At 47.2% G+C, this 17,909-nt stretch overlaps 1 protein-coding gene across 3 annotated transcripts in view; it reads left to right on the top strand.

The window, feature by feature from the left end:
* The window catches only part of LOC125969174 (sodium/potassium/calcium exchanger 3), a 51,607-nt gene that overhangs the window by 27,216 nt on the left and 6,482 nt on the right, over nt 1–17,909 (top strand). For 2 of the 3 annotated variants that reach the window (XR_007481497.2, XM_049720978.2), the window contains exons 4-10: nt 460–534; nt 1,048–1,132; nt 2,581–2,684; nt 6,162–6,236; nt 7,355–7,380; nt 7,478–7,531; nt 8,149–8,279. Coding sequence is in view for 2 of the 3 variants with exons in the window: in XM_049720978.2 (XP_049576935.1) it covers nt 460–534; nt 1,048–1,132; nt 2,581–2,684; nt 6,162–6,236; nt 7,355–7,380; nt 7,478–7,531; nt 8,149–8,279 (550 nt within the window). In the remaining variant the exon portion in view is untranslated. The remainder of the gene's footprint in view (nt 1–459; nt 535–1,047; nt 1,133–2,580; nt 2,685–6,161; nt 6,237–7,354; nt 7,381–7,477; nt 7,532–8,148; nt 8,280–17,909) is intronic. The other variant, XM_049720979.2, reaches the window with a different exon arrangement.

Raw genomic sequence — 17,909 nt, 5'->3', positions numbered from 1 at the left:
ATTTCTTTATTTAGATCAACTTTTATCTTTCTAATTAATAAGGTATTTATTTTTCGTCCATATAATTTACAAATGGCCATAATCTTACCCTGCTTTTTGAAACGTAATTATTCAGTTAGATTATTCATGATCATGTTAAGTTAATGATCCCTTTATGCACTATGTTACGTGTGCATGAGCTCCCTGTCTTTACCAGCATCAATTACCTCATTCCCTGATTTATTTTTCATGGTGGTTATGAAATTCATGTAGCTGTAGGAGCAAGACTGCATTCGTTATTGTTATTCAATGGAGAAAACAACGTATGGAGGAAGTCACAGGGCTGAAGCAAAATATCAATGAATGAATAAAAATATGTTCACGCCAAAGCCTTTGGACTTGGAATGCTTAACACTAAAATCCCGTTTGGCAAAATAGTTATGTTTACTGATAATTAATTTGACCACTTTGTCTTCCCAGACTATTTACATGTTCTGTGCCCTAGCCATGGTCTGTGATGACTACTTTGTCCCCTCCCTGGAGAAGATATGTGAGGTATACCTCTGTGGATAAACAAATCTGTCTGTTGTGTTGATTATGACTTATCTCAATCTTTCATCATTGGGATTCCCACCAAATTTTAGTAGGTGGGAACCGTTGCATCAAAAAAAGTTCAGGTTGGTGAAAAACGGTTGAGGGGGTGGTACACATACAAAGACACATACAAAACACTCAGCAGAAGTACATTTTGTACAAAGGTGTGCGCCCGCCCAGTCATCCATATTCTATACAGCTACTGCTCATTAGGATCACAAGTGAACTGTAGCCTATCCCTGCTGACTTTGAATTTGGTCGTGTTAGTATCCTGAGACTAGTCTATGATGAAGGTGATGATCTTGATTATCTTGTTTTGGTCTCGACTTCCAAACGTCATTGAGACCAGCACTCATCTGTCTTTCTCTTCAATAATGTAATAAAAAGCAGAAGTGCTTTTACTAGTTACTAGTGCCTAGTAACAGCAAATACCTCCAATTCATAACCACTCTTCTTTATCCCCGGGTTTTGCAGCATCTTGATCTCAGTGAGGATGTGGCAGGTGCAACCTTCATGGCCGCAGGCAGCTCAGCTCCTGAGCTCTTCACCTCCATTATTGGTATGAAGACATAGAATCAGCTGGAACATGACATGTATGACTGTAGCATGTACACTAAATAATTGTATACAATGTAATTATGTAGTTATAGTGATCCCTCGCTATTTGGCGGTTCCCCTTTCGCGGCCTCAGTGCATCGCGTTTTTTTAAGAACATTAAATATTGTGGATATTTTAGTGCATCGTAACTTATTGCGGCTTTTTGTGGCGTCACTTTTTCGCGGGCTTTGTCTGCCCATATGACTGTAGAACACACTATTGGCCGGTAAAGGAGACAGGACCAATAGGAACATGTTGATCTGATTGGCTTAGATCTGTAAGAGCAGTTCTAGCTCCAGTCCCACAACGTATCCATTCTTCCACTTTGTTTGCGGCAGCAGAATCAGAAGCATCTCTGATTTGCGTGTTGTTTTGTCACTAACAAGGCAGGACAAACAAATTTTTCCCTCTTCATTTGGGAAGAGGGAAAAGGAGACAAAGAGGGCTGGAATGGCGGCAGAGCAGGACAACGAGGCAAGCTGATGAGCCGGACGATGCAAGCTGGCGAGCCGGTCAGCGAGTGCGCGTCGTGCGTCATCCAAGTAGATGGGCATAGCAAGCTCCTGGTCGGGGACAGGCAGAAGGTCGAGCCAAACAGAGTCCAGAGCAAATCATAAAAACAGGCTTTGGATATCCCCTTGTGCTGGTCCGTGGGGGCGCGTCGGCCGGCCAGCACGGCGAGGGCAGAGCGGAACCGTGATACATTTACAGTAGTTTTTTTGTGAATTTGTGAGTTTTAGTGAAGACCTAAAGAATGTTTGTAAAAGTCAGTTTAACTTTAAAATGTTTAAAAAAATGTTTAAAACTACAATAAAGTGTTTAAAACTACAATAAAGTGTTTAAAAATACAATTATAAAAGTCTTGTGCGAAATCGTAAAAATATTGACTCCACATCACTGATTTTCACCTATCGTCTTGGAACCAATTCTCAGCAATAAACGAAGATCACTGTATACGCGTGTCTCCCCACTGTATGTATGTATGTATGTATGTATGTATGTATGTATGTATGTATGTATGTATGTACGTACGTACGTACGTACGTACGTACGTACGTACTTATGTATGCATGTATGTATGTATGCATGCATGCATGTATGGATGTATGCATGTATGTACGTACGTACGTATGTATGTATTTATGTATGTACTATATATGTATGCGTACATGTGCGTACATAGTACGTACATATGTATGTGCATACATACGTATGTAAATATGTAAAATGCACGCATGCATGTATGTATGAATGTATGTATGCAGGCATGCATGTAATTGAGGTCTGTATGTATTGTATCTGTCTGGGTATCAACTGTATGTATGAGCATGTGTATGCGTGCATGTTTGTGCGTGCACGCGTGTGTGTGTGTTTTGTGTAAGTCTAACTTGGCTCACTTTCTCACTTCAGGAGTGTTTGTTACCAAAGGTGACGTGGGTGTGGGCACAATTGTTGGCTCAGCAGTCTTTAATATACTCTGCATCATTGGCGTCTGTGGCTTCTTTGCAGGACAGGTATGAACTAATAATGGTGCTGATTTGTTAGTCAAAACTATAACTGACCGGGTGGGTGGCTTTGAATTAGGAGCACGTTGCATACAATAATTCATTAGTCTGACTTTTTGTGTCTTCTCGGAGGTATTTCTTTAGCAAGTGTAGAAAATTAGAACAGGTTCCCCCTACCCATGCAAAGTTACGTGGTCAAGAATAAAGTGACATTCATTTTTTGTTATAAGGGTTTGAAAAAACAAAAATAAAATTGATGTTCTGTGTGTTTTACACAGAGCAATAGTAAAAAAAGTGTGACTTTTGGGATAGTCCGGCACGCATTATTTGCTTTTACATTGATTCCTATGGAAAACATTGCTTCTACTTACAAACCCGATTGTGGAACCAATTAAGTTCGTAAGTAGAGGTATTACTGTATGATTTATACGAGAGTAAATGCATCAAGACACACATATAATTGAGAGCACCCCCTTACTGACACCATCTGAAGTGCAAGGCTGAGCCCTTGCTTTAAAATGAACAGAGTACAAGGATAAGCTCTTTGGTCCAGAAAATACAAACACTAGACAGTTATGCAATCCCAGATTGTATATTATGTAATCATCATGAGATAAGGAAGTAGGGAGCAAAACATCTGATATAACGGCTTGGAGTGATGTGCAGTAAATTCAGCATCTGGTCTGTTACATGCACGTAATAGCACAGTGTTCTTTGACTTTTCTCGCAATGATGATAATAATAGCCTTCATCTTTATTAACATAATAATAATAGACAAGGCAAGAAGGCAGTCTTATTTATTTGGAACGCTTCATACACAAGACAACTCAGTGCTTAGCATGAGCCAAGACACAACACTTTCCAAACAAAACAGCTAACGACATTTAGAAACAGAGCAAAGAGAACAAAAGTAGCTTAACAAAATTGCTAAAGGAACATACACTGACAACATTTAAACACATTGACAGCGCTTTAAAAAATATTTAGTATAGGTAGGTTTCTAAAATTGCAACAAAACTGTACTGTGAGATTGACTTAAACAGAGACCTTAATCGAAAGTATGTTGGGAGGGGAGTGCACTTCCCATTTCAAACTATTAATTCACTTCAAATAAGCACATTTTAAGCGGAATTGCATCTGTCAAGTCATTGAATGTTTAAGATAGTATGACTCTTATTATTTATTCGGAAATAATTAATAAAGGCTCATGAACAAGGGCCTTTTCTAGCTTCCACAAGTCACAGCTCGGCCTCAATTCAAAACGAACCGTCCATTTGAAGTCGTTTACTTACTTTGAAGTCCATCCTCATTCAAAATGGTATGCGGGATAGATGATAGTTTGTTAACATCATTCGGTGTTCAATCAGTTTTAAACAACCAGAAACACAATTGTTAAAACCCCATCAGCTGACGGCACTGGAAGCCTTCATTTCAAAAGGAGACAGAGATTTTTTATTTCAGCAGTCTGAATGAGCAGCAGCTCTCTGATGTCCTTTTGATGGAATGCATTCAGAAGACCGTTACAACTGGAGACAAAAGCATGAACAAGTTTCTCCTGTTCTGCTTAGACTCTAATCCTTAGAGCATGCAACCCTTCTGTTTGGAGATGCTTTTCAAAGGATATTTTAGTGATTGATTTGATAAAATTGCTCAAAGTTAGATCTCAGCACGCCAATTTTTTTAACTTGCTCATTGTTTTCTAAAGACAGTAAATGTTTTTTCTAACAGCAATCCTCTTTTCCTAATTGCGCAAACAATTACCTAGTATCTTAAATTTTGGTTCGTCAAGTTGTTACCGTAATTTCGGGACTATAAGCTGCGACTTTTTTCCAAAATTTTGAACCCTGCGGCTTATAGTCAGGTGCGGCTTATATAAGATTTTTTTTGTGATTTTTGTGATGATTTGATCACTTTTATACACTCGTAAAAAGGCTGTGGACCACTGTCGTGCGGTATCTTGAAGAAAAAAACAACAACAAAAATACTATTTTGAAACACTACTATGGCTGCTGCTTATTCTGGCTGTGTTGCTTGTGGCTATTATGAGTTTTAGTAGGAATGCACGCTAGGTGACCTGCGTCAAAGGGCTCTAAACCCTGTCTCTTACTCTGCTATGTGACTCAGAGATTACACAAAGCAGTGGTGCTGTTTGGACCATCTGCATTGTATTAAAACCTCATCAATCAGCATTTAAATTCAATTCTTCTGACATTTTGCTCACCAAAAACAAGTTGTAATGAATGTGAACTTTTAATGCATTTTATTCAGAATGTTACGTTGAACCCTGAGGCTTAAATGGCGGCGCGGCGTATTTATGGATTTTTACGGCTTTCTGTGTACTGTGTTTCTTTGTAAAAAACTCATGTGCACGTGCGGCTTATAGTCCGGTGCGGCTTATGTAAGAAAAAAACAAAAATCCATCCATCCATCCATTTTCTGAACCGCTTAGTCCCCACGGGGGTCGCGGGCGTGCTGGAGCCTATCCCAGCCGTCATCGGGCAGTAGGCGGGGGACACCCTGAACTGGTTGCCAGCCAATCGCAGGGCACACAGAGACAGACAACCAATCGCACTCACACTCACACCTAGGGACAATTTGGAGTCTTCAATCGGCCTACCAAGCATGTTTTTGGAATGTGGGAGGAAACCGGAGTGCCCGGAGAAAACCCACGCGGGCCCGGGGAGAACATGCAAACTCCACACAGGGAGGGCCGGAGGTGGAATCGAACCCGCACCCTCCTAACTGTGAGGCGGACGTGCTACCCAGTGCGCCACCGAGAAAAAAACAAAAATATCCCTGAATTTTCGCTGGTGCGGTTTATAGTCCGGTGCGGCTTATAGTCCGGAAATTACGGTAATATGCTCTAGCCATGATAACCAACATGAACCATTGAAGCATTTGACCAAAAGATATATACTGACAGAAGAAAAGATGTCCAAAGACTGACCCTTGAAGGACATCTCATGGCCATTTGATCAGATATAAAAATTTCAATGGTCACTAAATAAATGGCTTTACCCCAAGTAGGACCTTAATCATTTTAGGACTGGTCCATTTAATCCCACCCAAGTTTCCATACTGATTAACGGTATATTATAATCAACTGTGCAGCATCACAGATTTAATATGGAAGGAGTTTCTGCGGGGCTGAGACTTTTAAAGGAATAAGATGAAAGACTTGCAAAGCACAAAGTATGCAATTCTTTGACTCTGGCTCTTAGCAGCACTCACACCATAGGTGGCATACAGAGGTAGGAGTGGCACATTCAAGATGTGACTTTTGACCAATCGCAACATGACGGTTGCTCAGAACACAAAAGGTTAAAACAGTACTAACACTGACTCCTCTTTTGAATCTTATTAAAAATTTAGCACCGTTTATCCGTTATCTGTTTTCTAGTCATGTATATGTGGTTAAAAAATAAAAAGAAAAAATAAATACAAAACTGTACTGACTATACAAATGTATTTCTCTCTCCCTACAGGCCGTGAAGCTCTCTCACTGGGCTCTCCTTCGAGATTCTATTTACTATACCTTTTCTATAACAGCCCTTATTGCGGTAAGACACTCATTTTGGGACTCTCATGCTTCAAATTACATGCATTGAAAATTGTTGAAATGTGGTCTTCTAAATTTTGCTGTTCAGATATGTTGTGCAAAAAGTAAGTACCTACTAGTACGTATATCAGACAAGGCACAAAATGTTGTTTATTTATTTATTTATTTATTTGTTTGTTTGTTTACTTTTTTAAATTTTTATGTACAAAAACACTCGTCGCCCACAAAATGGTTTACAATAACTACATCCCTGAGTCATAGTTTAGGCAAAGGTTCAATCCTGGTGGATGAATGCACCTTTTAAAATCTTGGGGAAACAGAAACCCAGTTGCCATGACTACGGTTCTCTACTAACATACTTCTGACAGAATTTGCTTCATCTTTGACTACTTTAGAAGAAGAAAAAGAGATCAAAGTCATGGCAACTTGATTTCAGTTTTCACTACCAAGATTGTACCTTTAGTAACAATGCAACACAAGATTATAGTTAAGGTTGAACGTTTGATGAATAAAACGTAATTAATAATATAAATATATAATTAATATAAATATTTTATAAATAAAAATGTTAACTTAGTTATTAAGTGGATAATCCGTCTTCCTCTTGTGCTGTAAGAGTCAGAGTGCGGCAGTGCGTTTCACTCACATGAATTTCTGAATGCAGCCTATAATTGGCATCTTCAGGTATTCTTCAGTTTGTATTTTAGAAAGTAAATTCATTAAGAGTTTTTTTTTTAAAGAGTAGGAACCTTGTTTGTAATGGAATAATATAAGTGTAAATCATCTTTCCTAAAAAAGGAAAAATAGTCAACTTCCACTGCACGGGTCCTGCCTTTTGCGAGTAAATTCTGGAACGTAAATGGCAACTGTAATGTCTAAGAAAATGTTGAACAGGTAGATACGTATTTCAAAATGTTGCGAGAAGGTCAAATTATGTTCACCTTAGGTTTGTCTTTAAATTTCACTCATTGAACTCCACTGATGTATTATTGATTTTGTTCACGACAATGTTGGCTTGAGAAAATAAGGCATTTCTAACAATACCTAAAGGATCAGACTTTGCATAGTGTTGTCAATTGTAATGGAATAAAATGTCCCATTTTCTGTGTGCTTCTCTAGTTCATCCATGATGAAAAGGTGTGCTGGTGAGAAAAAGAATACACATTTTTGTCTGTTTATTATTCAGCAAATTACTCATCTGTGATGAAAACTTGACTGGTTGTCGTATATGCTTGTGTCAAGGTGGGAGTCTCTTGTCCTGGTTCTGATGTATGCTATCTACATCCTCATCATGAAGTGAGTCATCTTCGGATGACTTCAATGTCACAAATAAACAGTGGGCCCTTTGCACTAATCTCCAGCATTGCTGAACGAATACAGCTTAGTTTTTTCCGGCTTGGAAAATGTTTGTATTGTATAATACAATATAGTAATATAGTATGTTATTCAGCACGTTTTTTACGACTTGCCCAAACTAGACCATCACAGATATCTAATCAGCAAATTATAGAACGGCTTTATGTCTCATATTACTTCCACTGACATGAAGGTATATATTTCAATATAGCGCTTTGCAGTTACGTGAAAGATTAATTGACACCAGCTTTCCCCCATCTTACCATGTATAGAATCAATTGTCATCATCAGATCCAGCTAATCCTAATGCCAAGTTATTTTTATGTCATCTTTTCATAAATGTTTTAGGATGATGTGCACATTGGGAGACAGCAGAGTTCATGGTGTCTGTGTTGCTTTGGGGAGAAAGAAAAAGCTATGTTAAGTCTCATTGGCTGTTTACTATTGCCTATGATGAATATATGGCTGTTGGCTATCTATTACACAAGTGTTTTTTTTTATTTCATTTATTTATTTATTTATTTATTTATTTATTTTAATCCATTTGTCACTATCAGGTTTAACAGCAGGGTCCAGAAATGCCTCAACCGTACAAACAAGAGCTCAGTAAATCTGGTCAGTGAGTTAACAGGAAGCAGTGATCTGGAAGATGTTACTTATGATGCGACTGCAGCCTTGCTCAACAAAGGTAACGAATTTGTATATTTTTCACTCAGGCTTCAGTTCACCACCTCCAAACTGCAACATATGCCATGTTGTCATTTTTACTGGGTTTGCCAAATCTGTTCCTGGTGTCATGTGCAAATGTAATTTCCACATTATTTATTCTATATAATTATTTATACTATGCTATGTTTGATGTCAACATTACCCTCAAATGTTCAAAGGAAGAAAATACATTTTTGGAAGTGGTACAGCTCTCCGTGAGTCGTCACCTTACCATGGTGGAGGGGTTTGCATGTCCCAGTGATCCTCGGAGCTAAATTGTCTGGGGTTTTATGCCCCTGGCAGGGCAACCCATGGCAAACGAGTCCTAGGTGAGGGACCAGACAAAGCACGACTCAAAAGACCCCTGATGATGATGATTACAATTAATGGCTCAAGTTTCCCCACAATTAATGGCTCAAGTTTCCCTTGTCTGGACGTGGGTCACTGGGGCACCCCTCTGTAGCCAGGCCTGGAAGTGGTGCACAGTTGTTTGTGCCTTTGCACCAAACAGCAGTTCAGTGTATACCCGGCAAGTTTTTGGAGTTCTTGGAGGGTGTGCTGGAAGAGCGCTCCTCTCGGGGGCTCAATCGTTCTGCTGGATGACTTCAATGCTCATGTGGGCACACGCACACACACGTACACGCACACACCCACACACCCGTACACGCACACACCCACACACGCACACGCACACGCACACGCACACACACTCACACACACACACACACGCACGCACACACACACACACACACGCGCACACACACACACACGCGCGCTATGGCTTTCATTTTTTTGCCATGTGTTGTGGCGTGAATGATAGGTTAACGACAGAGATTTCATAATACACAATAATGAACATTTAAACCTCATTAGCTGGCTAATTTACTATTCACGTCCATTTAATTTACAGACACCCACTTCTGGGTTAATATTCACATTAGGTTTCTTTTCTTTTTATGTGTCGTAAAAACTTTATTGATAATGCGCTCGTAAGACACTGCAGCAGGGTTAGAGAATATTTTTAGAATCAAGTATTTTACAGATTATTTCATCAATTAATCAATTAATTGGAGACAATTTTATTTGTGTTCAAATATATGTATTAAAACATCATTTGACTTTGAATTTGCCTTTTAGAGCCTAAATCAGAAGGTTTGAACAATCTTCAGTTAAAAATAGCTCTTAACGATTACTTGACTGTTAAAATATGAGACAATTAATGATCAATTTGTGGTTGAATAATCGATTCATTTTGACACCTTAACACTGCAGTGACACAAAAAGACTGCCATATGGTAATAAAACATTTGGTTGACAGTAACTTTGAAAAGAGTCAATTGTATTATCTTTCTGTCAATGTTATGTCTCATAAATAGTGTTTCTGAAAAATCACTTTTCACTTTAATCTTCTTTTGACACCTCCTGCATTTTTTCTTCATTTACATTCACATTCAGTCTGAATGTACCGATTACACAAGCGCGACAAAGCAGGAACGGCAACCCTTGTCTTTGGGGCAAATATGTTTGTGTGTTGAAACTGTCCGCCGGATGGACTGAGAGTTTAGTCTGCACTTGACCCAGATAGGGATTACATGGATGGACGAAAACCCACTTCTATCATTCCTCAGTCCATCCTCTTTTTGAACTTTGGTGTCCCTCATCCTTTGCCTGCAACATGGGCAGGACAAAGGAACCATTCCGTCCTGGGATGGTGTCACGTGCTGGTGCCACCTGCGACAGGACCACATCCCCCTGTCAGTGGAATCGCCGTCACCTGCCACGGGCTCATGGACAGCGCTATATCAGCGCCGCCAGCGCAGACCTGAGTGTCAGTCTGTCCCTTGATGCTGCTTCGCTCATCAGTCCCTGAGATACTGACTCGCTTGACTATTGGAAATCCCGCAGAATCGCTTGTCCTCTCCAGCCCGATCGTCGCTCCAGCGCCAGCTGTTACCATCATCCCCTTCCACAATAAAGTCTGTCGCTACGCACTTGGCTGTACTGTCCGTTCCCTTACAGTACAGACTGACCAACGCTATGCAGCCAGCGAACGACGAGACTGCATTGAGCCGACTGGAGCGAGCCGAGACCGCCGTCAGCAGCCTGTCTGCCGACATCCGGTACCTGATCAAGGTTGGTCAGCAACAACAGCTACAGCAGCAGGAGATGGCCCAAGCCCTCCAGAGACTGTCGGTGGCTGCGTCCCCGGCTGTCACGGCACCCCCGCACCGCCTGTCTGCCGAGGCCAGGACGCTCGTGGACGTCCCGGAGCCTCGCCTTGGCAACATGGAGAAGTTTAACGGCAATCCCAAGCACGTGAGGGCATTCGTGACCAACTGCCGCATAATGTTCAGCCTCCAGCCAATCACGTTTTCGTCGGAATCAGCCAAGGTCGGGCTCGTCCTAACCCACCTCACGGGCGAGGCGCGGCTGTGGGGTCTGGCCGAATATGAAAGGATGGCCCCAGCTTGCGATTCCTTCGACGCCTTCGCGGAGGAATTGCTCTGCCTGTTCGACCTGGGATCCGCTGCCGAGGACGCCGCCGAGGAACTGGCGACGCTGCGTCAAGGTAGCCGATCGGTCGCGGAGTACGCCCTTAAGTTCCAGACGTTGGCCGGCAGCAGCGGATGGAACACGCCGGCACTCGTTAGCACCTTCCTAAACGGCCTCGCTGAGTACATGAAAGATGGACTGGTTTCTTACGATCGCCTGCGAACCCTGAAGGGCGCGATGGACTTGGCGGCCCGAGTAGACCGGCGGATCCGGACGCGGCGGCGCGATCGGGAGAGGAGGTCCCCGCGAAATCCGTGTGGTCACATTCCTCCGTCTGCTGGGGACCCGCCAACCACACCACCCGCCGAGCCCATGGATCTGGGAGGGGCTCGGGTTCCCTCGGAGGAGCACCGTTGACGCCCCTCACTGGGCTTGTGTTTTTACTGTGGGGAGGGGGGTCATCGGGTAGCGGGGTGCCCGGTAAAAAGGCCGGAGCTCACGCGGCGTCGGGGGATCCGCGTGAGCTCGACCAGCACCGACTCTCCCAGCCCCAGCACGCTCACGCTACAGGCACGCGTCCAGCTCGCGGCGGGCGACCAGAACGTGGCGGCCTTGGTGGATTCCGGCGCGGAGGGGAACATCATGGACATTAGCCTGGCACGCCAGTGGGGTGTCGGCTTCCTCCCTCTGAGCCCGTCCATTCCCGCACGTGCCATTGATGGCCATCTGATCGGCGAGATGGCTTTCGTGATGGAACCACTTAAGTTACTGCTCTCCGGCAATCACCACGAGACCATCCATTTTTTTCTTCTTTCCCTCCCAGTACAGCAGCTCATACTGGGGCACCCTTGGTTGCGGCAGCACAACCCGGTGCTGGACTGGGAGGTGGGGGTTGTTCGGCAGTGGAGCGAACGCTGCCATCGGGTGTGCCTGAAGGCGGCCACCAGCCCACTCGGCAGAGCCCCGCCCAGGTACAGTCCCGACATCCCCAAATTGCAAGCGGGCTTGTCATGGCCTGTTCCCGAAACACGCAAGCGACTGCAACAGTTCTTAGGGTTCGCGAACTTTTATCGCCGTTTTATCCGTGGATACAGCACGGTGGCCGCGCCCCTCACCGCCCTTACCAGCCCCGCCTCCCCGTACAAATGGACGGAACAGGCAGAACAGGCATTTCAGGAGCTTAAGAGGAGGTTCACATCCGCTCCCATCCTCAGGGTTCCCGATCCCGACAGACAGTTCGTGTTCGAGGTGGACGCCTCGAACGTGGGTGTCGGGGCAGTGTTGTCTCAACGTAGCCGCCAAGACGATCGTCTCCACCCGTGAGCCTTCTTTTCTCGCCGTCTGTCAGCCTCGGAACGAAACTATGACATCGGGAATCGGGAGCTCCTCGCCGTCAAGTTGGCCTTGGAGGAGTAGCGGCATTGGCTGGAGGGCGCCACCACTCCGTTCAACGTCTGGACCGACCACCGCAACTTGGAGTATCTGCGATCGGCCAAGAGACTGAACGCGAGACAAGCACGGTGGGCTCTGTTCTTTGACCGGTTTGAGTTCTCTCTTTCCTACAGACCGGGTTCCCGTAACGCGAAGGCGGACGCCCTGTCGCGTTTGTTTCCTGGTGGGGAGGAGGGACAGGGTCCGCCTCCCACTATCCTCCCGAGCTCGATTCGGGTGGCGGCTCTTACATGGGAGATCGAACGCCAAGTGGAAGCCGCATCACGCGATCAACCCGGCCCCAGCAACTGCCCGGAGGGTCGCCTGTTCGTCCCTGAAGGCCTGCGGTCGTCCGTGCTGCAATGGGCGCACGACTCACGCCTGGCCTGTCATCCCGGCGCTGCACGCACGAGGTACGTGGTGGCACAGCGTTTCTGGTGGCCCACCTGGCAAGTGGACACCAGCGATTACGTCAGAGCCTGCTCAATTTGTAACCGCTACAAGACGTCTACTCGTCCTCCGGCCGGGCTGCTTCAACCCTTGCCGGTTCTCCAACGTCCCTGGTCTCACCTGTCAATCGATTTTGTCACGGGCCTCCCCCCCTCAGAGGGAAACACGGTGGTCCTCACGGTGGTGGACCGTTTCAGCAAGATGACGCATTTCATCCCTCTGCCTAAGCTCCCATCTGCGAAGCAGACGGCGTCCATCATGGTGCGGGAGGTGTTTCGTCACCACGGTCTCCCACAAGACATCGTGTCAGACCGAGGTCCTCAATTCGCTTCCACCTTCTGGACGGAGTTCTGCCGACTCCTCGGCGCCACGGCCAGCCTCTCCTCGGTGTTTCACCCTCAGTCCAACGGTCAAGCGGAGCGCCTGAACCAGGAACTAGGCAGGTCTCTCCGATGCATGGCCGCCGGGGACCAGCGCAGGTGGGTCCAACAGCTTCCCTGGGTAGAGTATGCTCACAATTCCCTCCCCCAGCTCGGCTACGGGACTTTCGCCTTTCCACTGCGTCTTCGGGTACCAGCCACCCTTGTTCGCCCACCAGGAGCGTGGTGCGGCGTGCCCGTCGGCCCAGGCTTGTGTCCGCCGTTGTCATCGTGCCTGGGCGAGGGGCCGGGTCACTCTTCTCCGCTCTGTTTCAGGCTACGCCCGCCAGGCGAACAAGCACCGGACGCCGGCTCCGGAGTACAGAGTGGGGCAGCGTGTGTGGCTCTCGACGCGGGATTTGCCGCTGCGAGCAGGATCCCGCAAACTGGCGCCCCGCTTTGTTGGACCGTTCCCTATTCAAGATTCAAGATTCAAGAGTTTTTTATTCGCCATGTTTGAGCGTGCCAAACAAGGAATTTGACTTCGGTAAATCACAGCCTCTGTTCAACATTTAGGTGACTAACAACAACACTCAGGACATGTGAAGAGCGAAAGATATTCTCAAACACCCCCTGATCTTAAACTCCCAAGAGGGCAAGGAAAAAACTCAAAACTCAAGCTAGGGGAAATGAGAAACCTTGAGAAGAGACCACAGATGGGAGGGTCCCTCTTCTAGGATGACCAGGCTGCAATGGATGCAGAGAGGACACATAGTACAAACAGTGTAGACAAAAAAGGTGTGGCAAGCGGGATGTTATTGCACAGTAATGACTCTGAGATTCTAAGAGTGGTGTGAGTTCATCAGAGCGACAGCCTGGGGGAAGAAGCTGTCTCTGTGTCTGCTGGTTTTAGTGTACAGAGCTCTATAACGGCGTCCGGAGGGGAGTAGTTCAAACAGGCTGCAACCTGGGTGCGAAGGGTCTGTTGAGATGTTACTTGCACGTTTCCTGGTCCTGGACAGGTACAAGTCTTGGATAGATGGGAGGTTGATTCCAATTATCTTTTCTGCAGTCCTTATTGTCCGTTGAAGTCTGTGCTTGTCTTGTTTGGAGGCCGATCCAAACCAGACAGTGATGGAGGTGCAGAGGACAGACTGGATGATGGCAGTGTAGAAGGTCTTCAGCAGCTCCCGTGGCAGGTTGAACTTCTTGAGCTGTCTCTGCTGGGCCTTTTTCCGGACAGAGTCTATGTGGCCGGTCCATTTCAGGTCCCGAGAGATTGTGGTTCCCAGGAACTTGAAGGTGTCTGATGAGAGAATAGTATTACTGCGGATAGTGAGGGGTGAAAGTGGTGAAGGGCCTCGCCTGAAGTCCACTGTCATCTCCACGGTCTTGAGCGGGTTCAGGTCCAGGTGGTTTTGGCTGCACCAGTGGACCAGCCGCTCCACCTCCTGTCTGTACGCAGTCTCATCACCGTTCTGGATCAGTCCGATGAGAGTGGTGTCGTCTGCATACTTCAGGAGCTTCACGGAAGAGTCACTTGCGGAGAAATCGTTGGTGTAGAGGGAGAAGAGCAGTGGGGAGAGGACGCATCCCTGAGGGGCTCCAGTGTTGGTGGTCAGGGTGTCAGATGTGATGCTCCCCAGCCTCACACGCTGTCTCCTGTTGGTCAGGAAGCTGGTGATCCACTGACAGGTGGAGGCAGGCACCGCAAGCTGGATGAGCTTCTGTTGGAGGATGTCAGGAGCGATGGTGTTGAACGCCGAGCTGAAGTCCACAAACAGGATCCTGGCGTACTTTCCTGGGGTGTCCAGGTGTTGCAGGATGTAGTGCAGTCCCATGTTGACCGCATCATCCACCGACCTGTTTGCCCGGTAGGCAAACTGGAGGGGGTCCAGCAGGGGGCCCGTGACATCCTTCAGGTGGTTCAGTACTAACCTCTCGAAAGATTTCATGACCACAGATGTCAGTGCAACAGGTCTATAGTCATTCATACCTGTGATGGCGGGCTTCTTGGCCACTGGAACGATGGTGGAGCTCTTGAAGCACGAGGGCACCTCACACAGCTCCAGGGAACGGTTGAAGATCGGTGCAAAGGTGGGCGCCAGCTGCTCAGCGCAGACTTTCAAGCAAGAAGGTGACACGCCGTCTGGGCCCGGTGCCTTCCTGATCTTTTGTCTCCGGAACATCTGGCGCACTTCCTCCTCGCGAATCTGGAGTGCGGGCGCGGCCTCTGCAAGAGAGAGAGTCGGTGACCACGGTGATGGAGGTGTGGACAGAGCAGTTGTGGGGGGAGGTGAGTATGTGGATTGTGTGGATTGTGCTGCAGGAGGTCCCGTTGTGTGGGAGGACCGATCAAACCTGCAGTAGAACCAGTTTAGCTGGTCAGCGAGCCTTGGGCTCTCCACAGGACGGGGGGTTCGTTTCTTGAAGCCCGTGATGCTCTGCAGGCCTTTCCACACTGTTGAGGGATCAGGATTGGCAGAGAGGTGTCTCTCCAGGCTCTCCCCGTAACACCTCCTGGCTTTCCTGACCTCTCGGTTCAGTGTGTTTCCGGTCTGCTTGAACAGGTCCCGGTCGCCGCTCCTGTAGGCCTCCTCCTTGACTTTGCGCAGCCTCCTAAGGTTCGGTGTAAACCAAGGTTTGTCGTTGTTGTACGTGCAGAAGGTCTTAGTCTGCACACACAGATCCTCACAAAAACTGATGTATGATGTGACAGTGTCAGTGAGTTCATGCAAGTCTGAATTTGCAGCTTCAAAAACACTCCAATCGGTGCAGTCAAAGCAGGCTTGGAGGTCCTGCCTTGACTCCACTGTCCACTTCCTGACAGTCCTCACCACAGGCTTAGAAGTTTTTAGTTTCTGTCTGTAGGCAGGGATCAGATGAACTAGACAGTGGTCCGAGAGTCCTAAAGCTGCACGAGCCACAGAGTGATATGCATCCTTAATTACGGTGTAGCAGTGGTCCAGTGTCTGTGCCCCTCTGGTGGGACACGTTATGTGCTGTCTGTATCTGGGGAGTTCGTGTGCGAGGTTCGCCCTGTTAAGATCACCCAGAACAATGATTAGTGAATTTGGTAGAAGTTTCTCCATGTCTGTCACCTGGTCAGCCAGCATCTGCGTGGCTTCACTCGCACGTGCGTGTGGTGGGATGTAAACAGCCGCCATGACGATCGAGGAGAACTCCCGTGGTGAATAGAACGGCCGGCAGTTTATGAAAAGTGTTTCTAGGAGAGGGCTGCAAAACTCTTTCAACACCATGACATCGGTACACCAACGTTCATTAATGTAGAAACAGAGACCACCTCCCTTTGATTTTCCGGAGAGCTCCGCGCTGCGATCTGCACGCGTTAGCCGAAACCCAGCTAACTCCATGGCGTGGTGGGGGGTTCGTTCGCTAAGCCACGTCTCAACAAAACACAGCGCGGCGGATCTGCTGAAGTCCGTGTTCCTTGAAGTGAGGAGCAGCAGTTCGTCCATCTTGTTCGCCAGGGAGCGGACATTCGCCAGATGAATTGACGGTAGGGCAGAACGGAACCCTCTCTGCCTCAGATTTACGAGGGCTCCCGCGCTAGCTTGTATAGCACCGCCGCTCCGGCTAAAATCTCCGACAAACAGTCTGAATCAGAGAGAACAGGAGAGAAAATACCAGAAGAAGACTGACCGATGTTTAACAGTGCTTCTCTAGTAAAAGTGATCCGGGATGGACAGCAGAAGACACAGAAAACACACAAAATAAGACAAAGAAACAGAGAGCGACTCACCGTGGCAGCCATCCGCGGCGCCATCAGATGATGATTGACCCGGCCGCAGTCCGTCTTCTCCTTCCAGACTCCATGAAGGTTCACCCCACGTTCCACGTGTCCCGTGTGCGGCCCATCCATGAGAGCGCGTTGGCGCCGGCGCCCGTTCCGCCGCCGCCGCCCCAGCTCGTTGATGGGGGCCCGGCTTACGCTGTCCGCTCCCTGCTCCGATCGCGGCGGCGCGGTCGTGGCCTCCAATACCTCGTGGATTGGGAGGGTTATGACGACGCGCACCGCTCCTGGGATCCGAGCCGCTGGATACTCGACCGTTCGCTCATCACGGAGTTCCATCGCTGCCATCCGGACCAACCCGAGGAGGGACGAGGGGACCAGGGGTGAGGGTTCGGGGAGGTCTTGTCCGCCGGCACCGGGGTCTTCTGCTCCCGCGTCCGTTGATCCTGCGTCTGGCGAGGTGTCGGACGTTTCGGCGGTGTGCTGACCCCCCCACCTGGTCGCCCAGGGGGTTGCCTTCCTTTTTTTTTGTTTTTGGTTCCTGGGGACGTCGGGAGCCGTCTCTTGTGGGGGGGGGGGGGGGGGTTCTGTCACGTGCTGGTGCCACCTGCGACAGGACCACACCCCCCTGTCAGTGGAATCGCCGTCACCTGCCACGGGCTCATCAGTCCCTGAGATACTGACTCGCTTGACTATTGGAAATCCCGCAGAATCGCTTGTCCTCTCCAGCCCGATCATCGCTCCAGCGCCAGCTGTTACCATCATCCCCTTCCACAATAAAGTCTGTCGCTACGCACTTGGCTGTACTGTCCGTTCCCTTACAGGATGGAATGCCTTTTCTGTAGTTTAGTCACCTCCACCTTGTGTCTGACAGTTTTAAATGGTACACATAGTTCGCCAACGGCTTTTCAAAGTCCTGTTTTTTTTTTTTTTAATTGATCTTGCTTCAATGTCATACCTGATGGGTAGATGAGTCATTTTCATTGCCTCCACTATGTTTTGAATGTATAGTGGACCCCCACAATTCTCACGGGATAAGGAATGGGAAGGCCTCCAAATAGCAAATATATGCATATAATTGGCGCAAATTATAGTTTCATCAAAAACACTGTTTTTGTTTTAA

This window comes from Syngnathus scovelli, chromosome 5 (assembly GCF_024217435.2).
Source record: "Syngnathus scovelli strain Florida chromosome 5, RoL_Ssco_1.2, whole genome shotgun sequence".
In the NCBI taxonomy this organism is placed as follows: domain Eukaryota; kingdom Metazoa; phylum Chordata; class Actinopteri; order Syngnathiformes; family Syngnathidae; genus Syngnathus; species Syngnathus scovelli.
The sequence above is the reverse complement of the archived record's forward strand: the minus strand, read 5'-3'. Positions and strand labels throughout refer to the sequence as shown.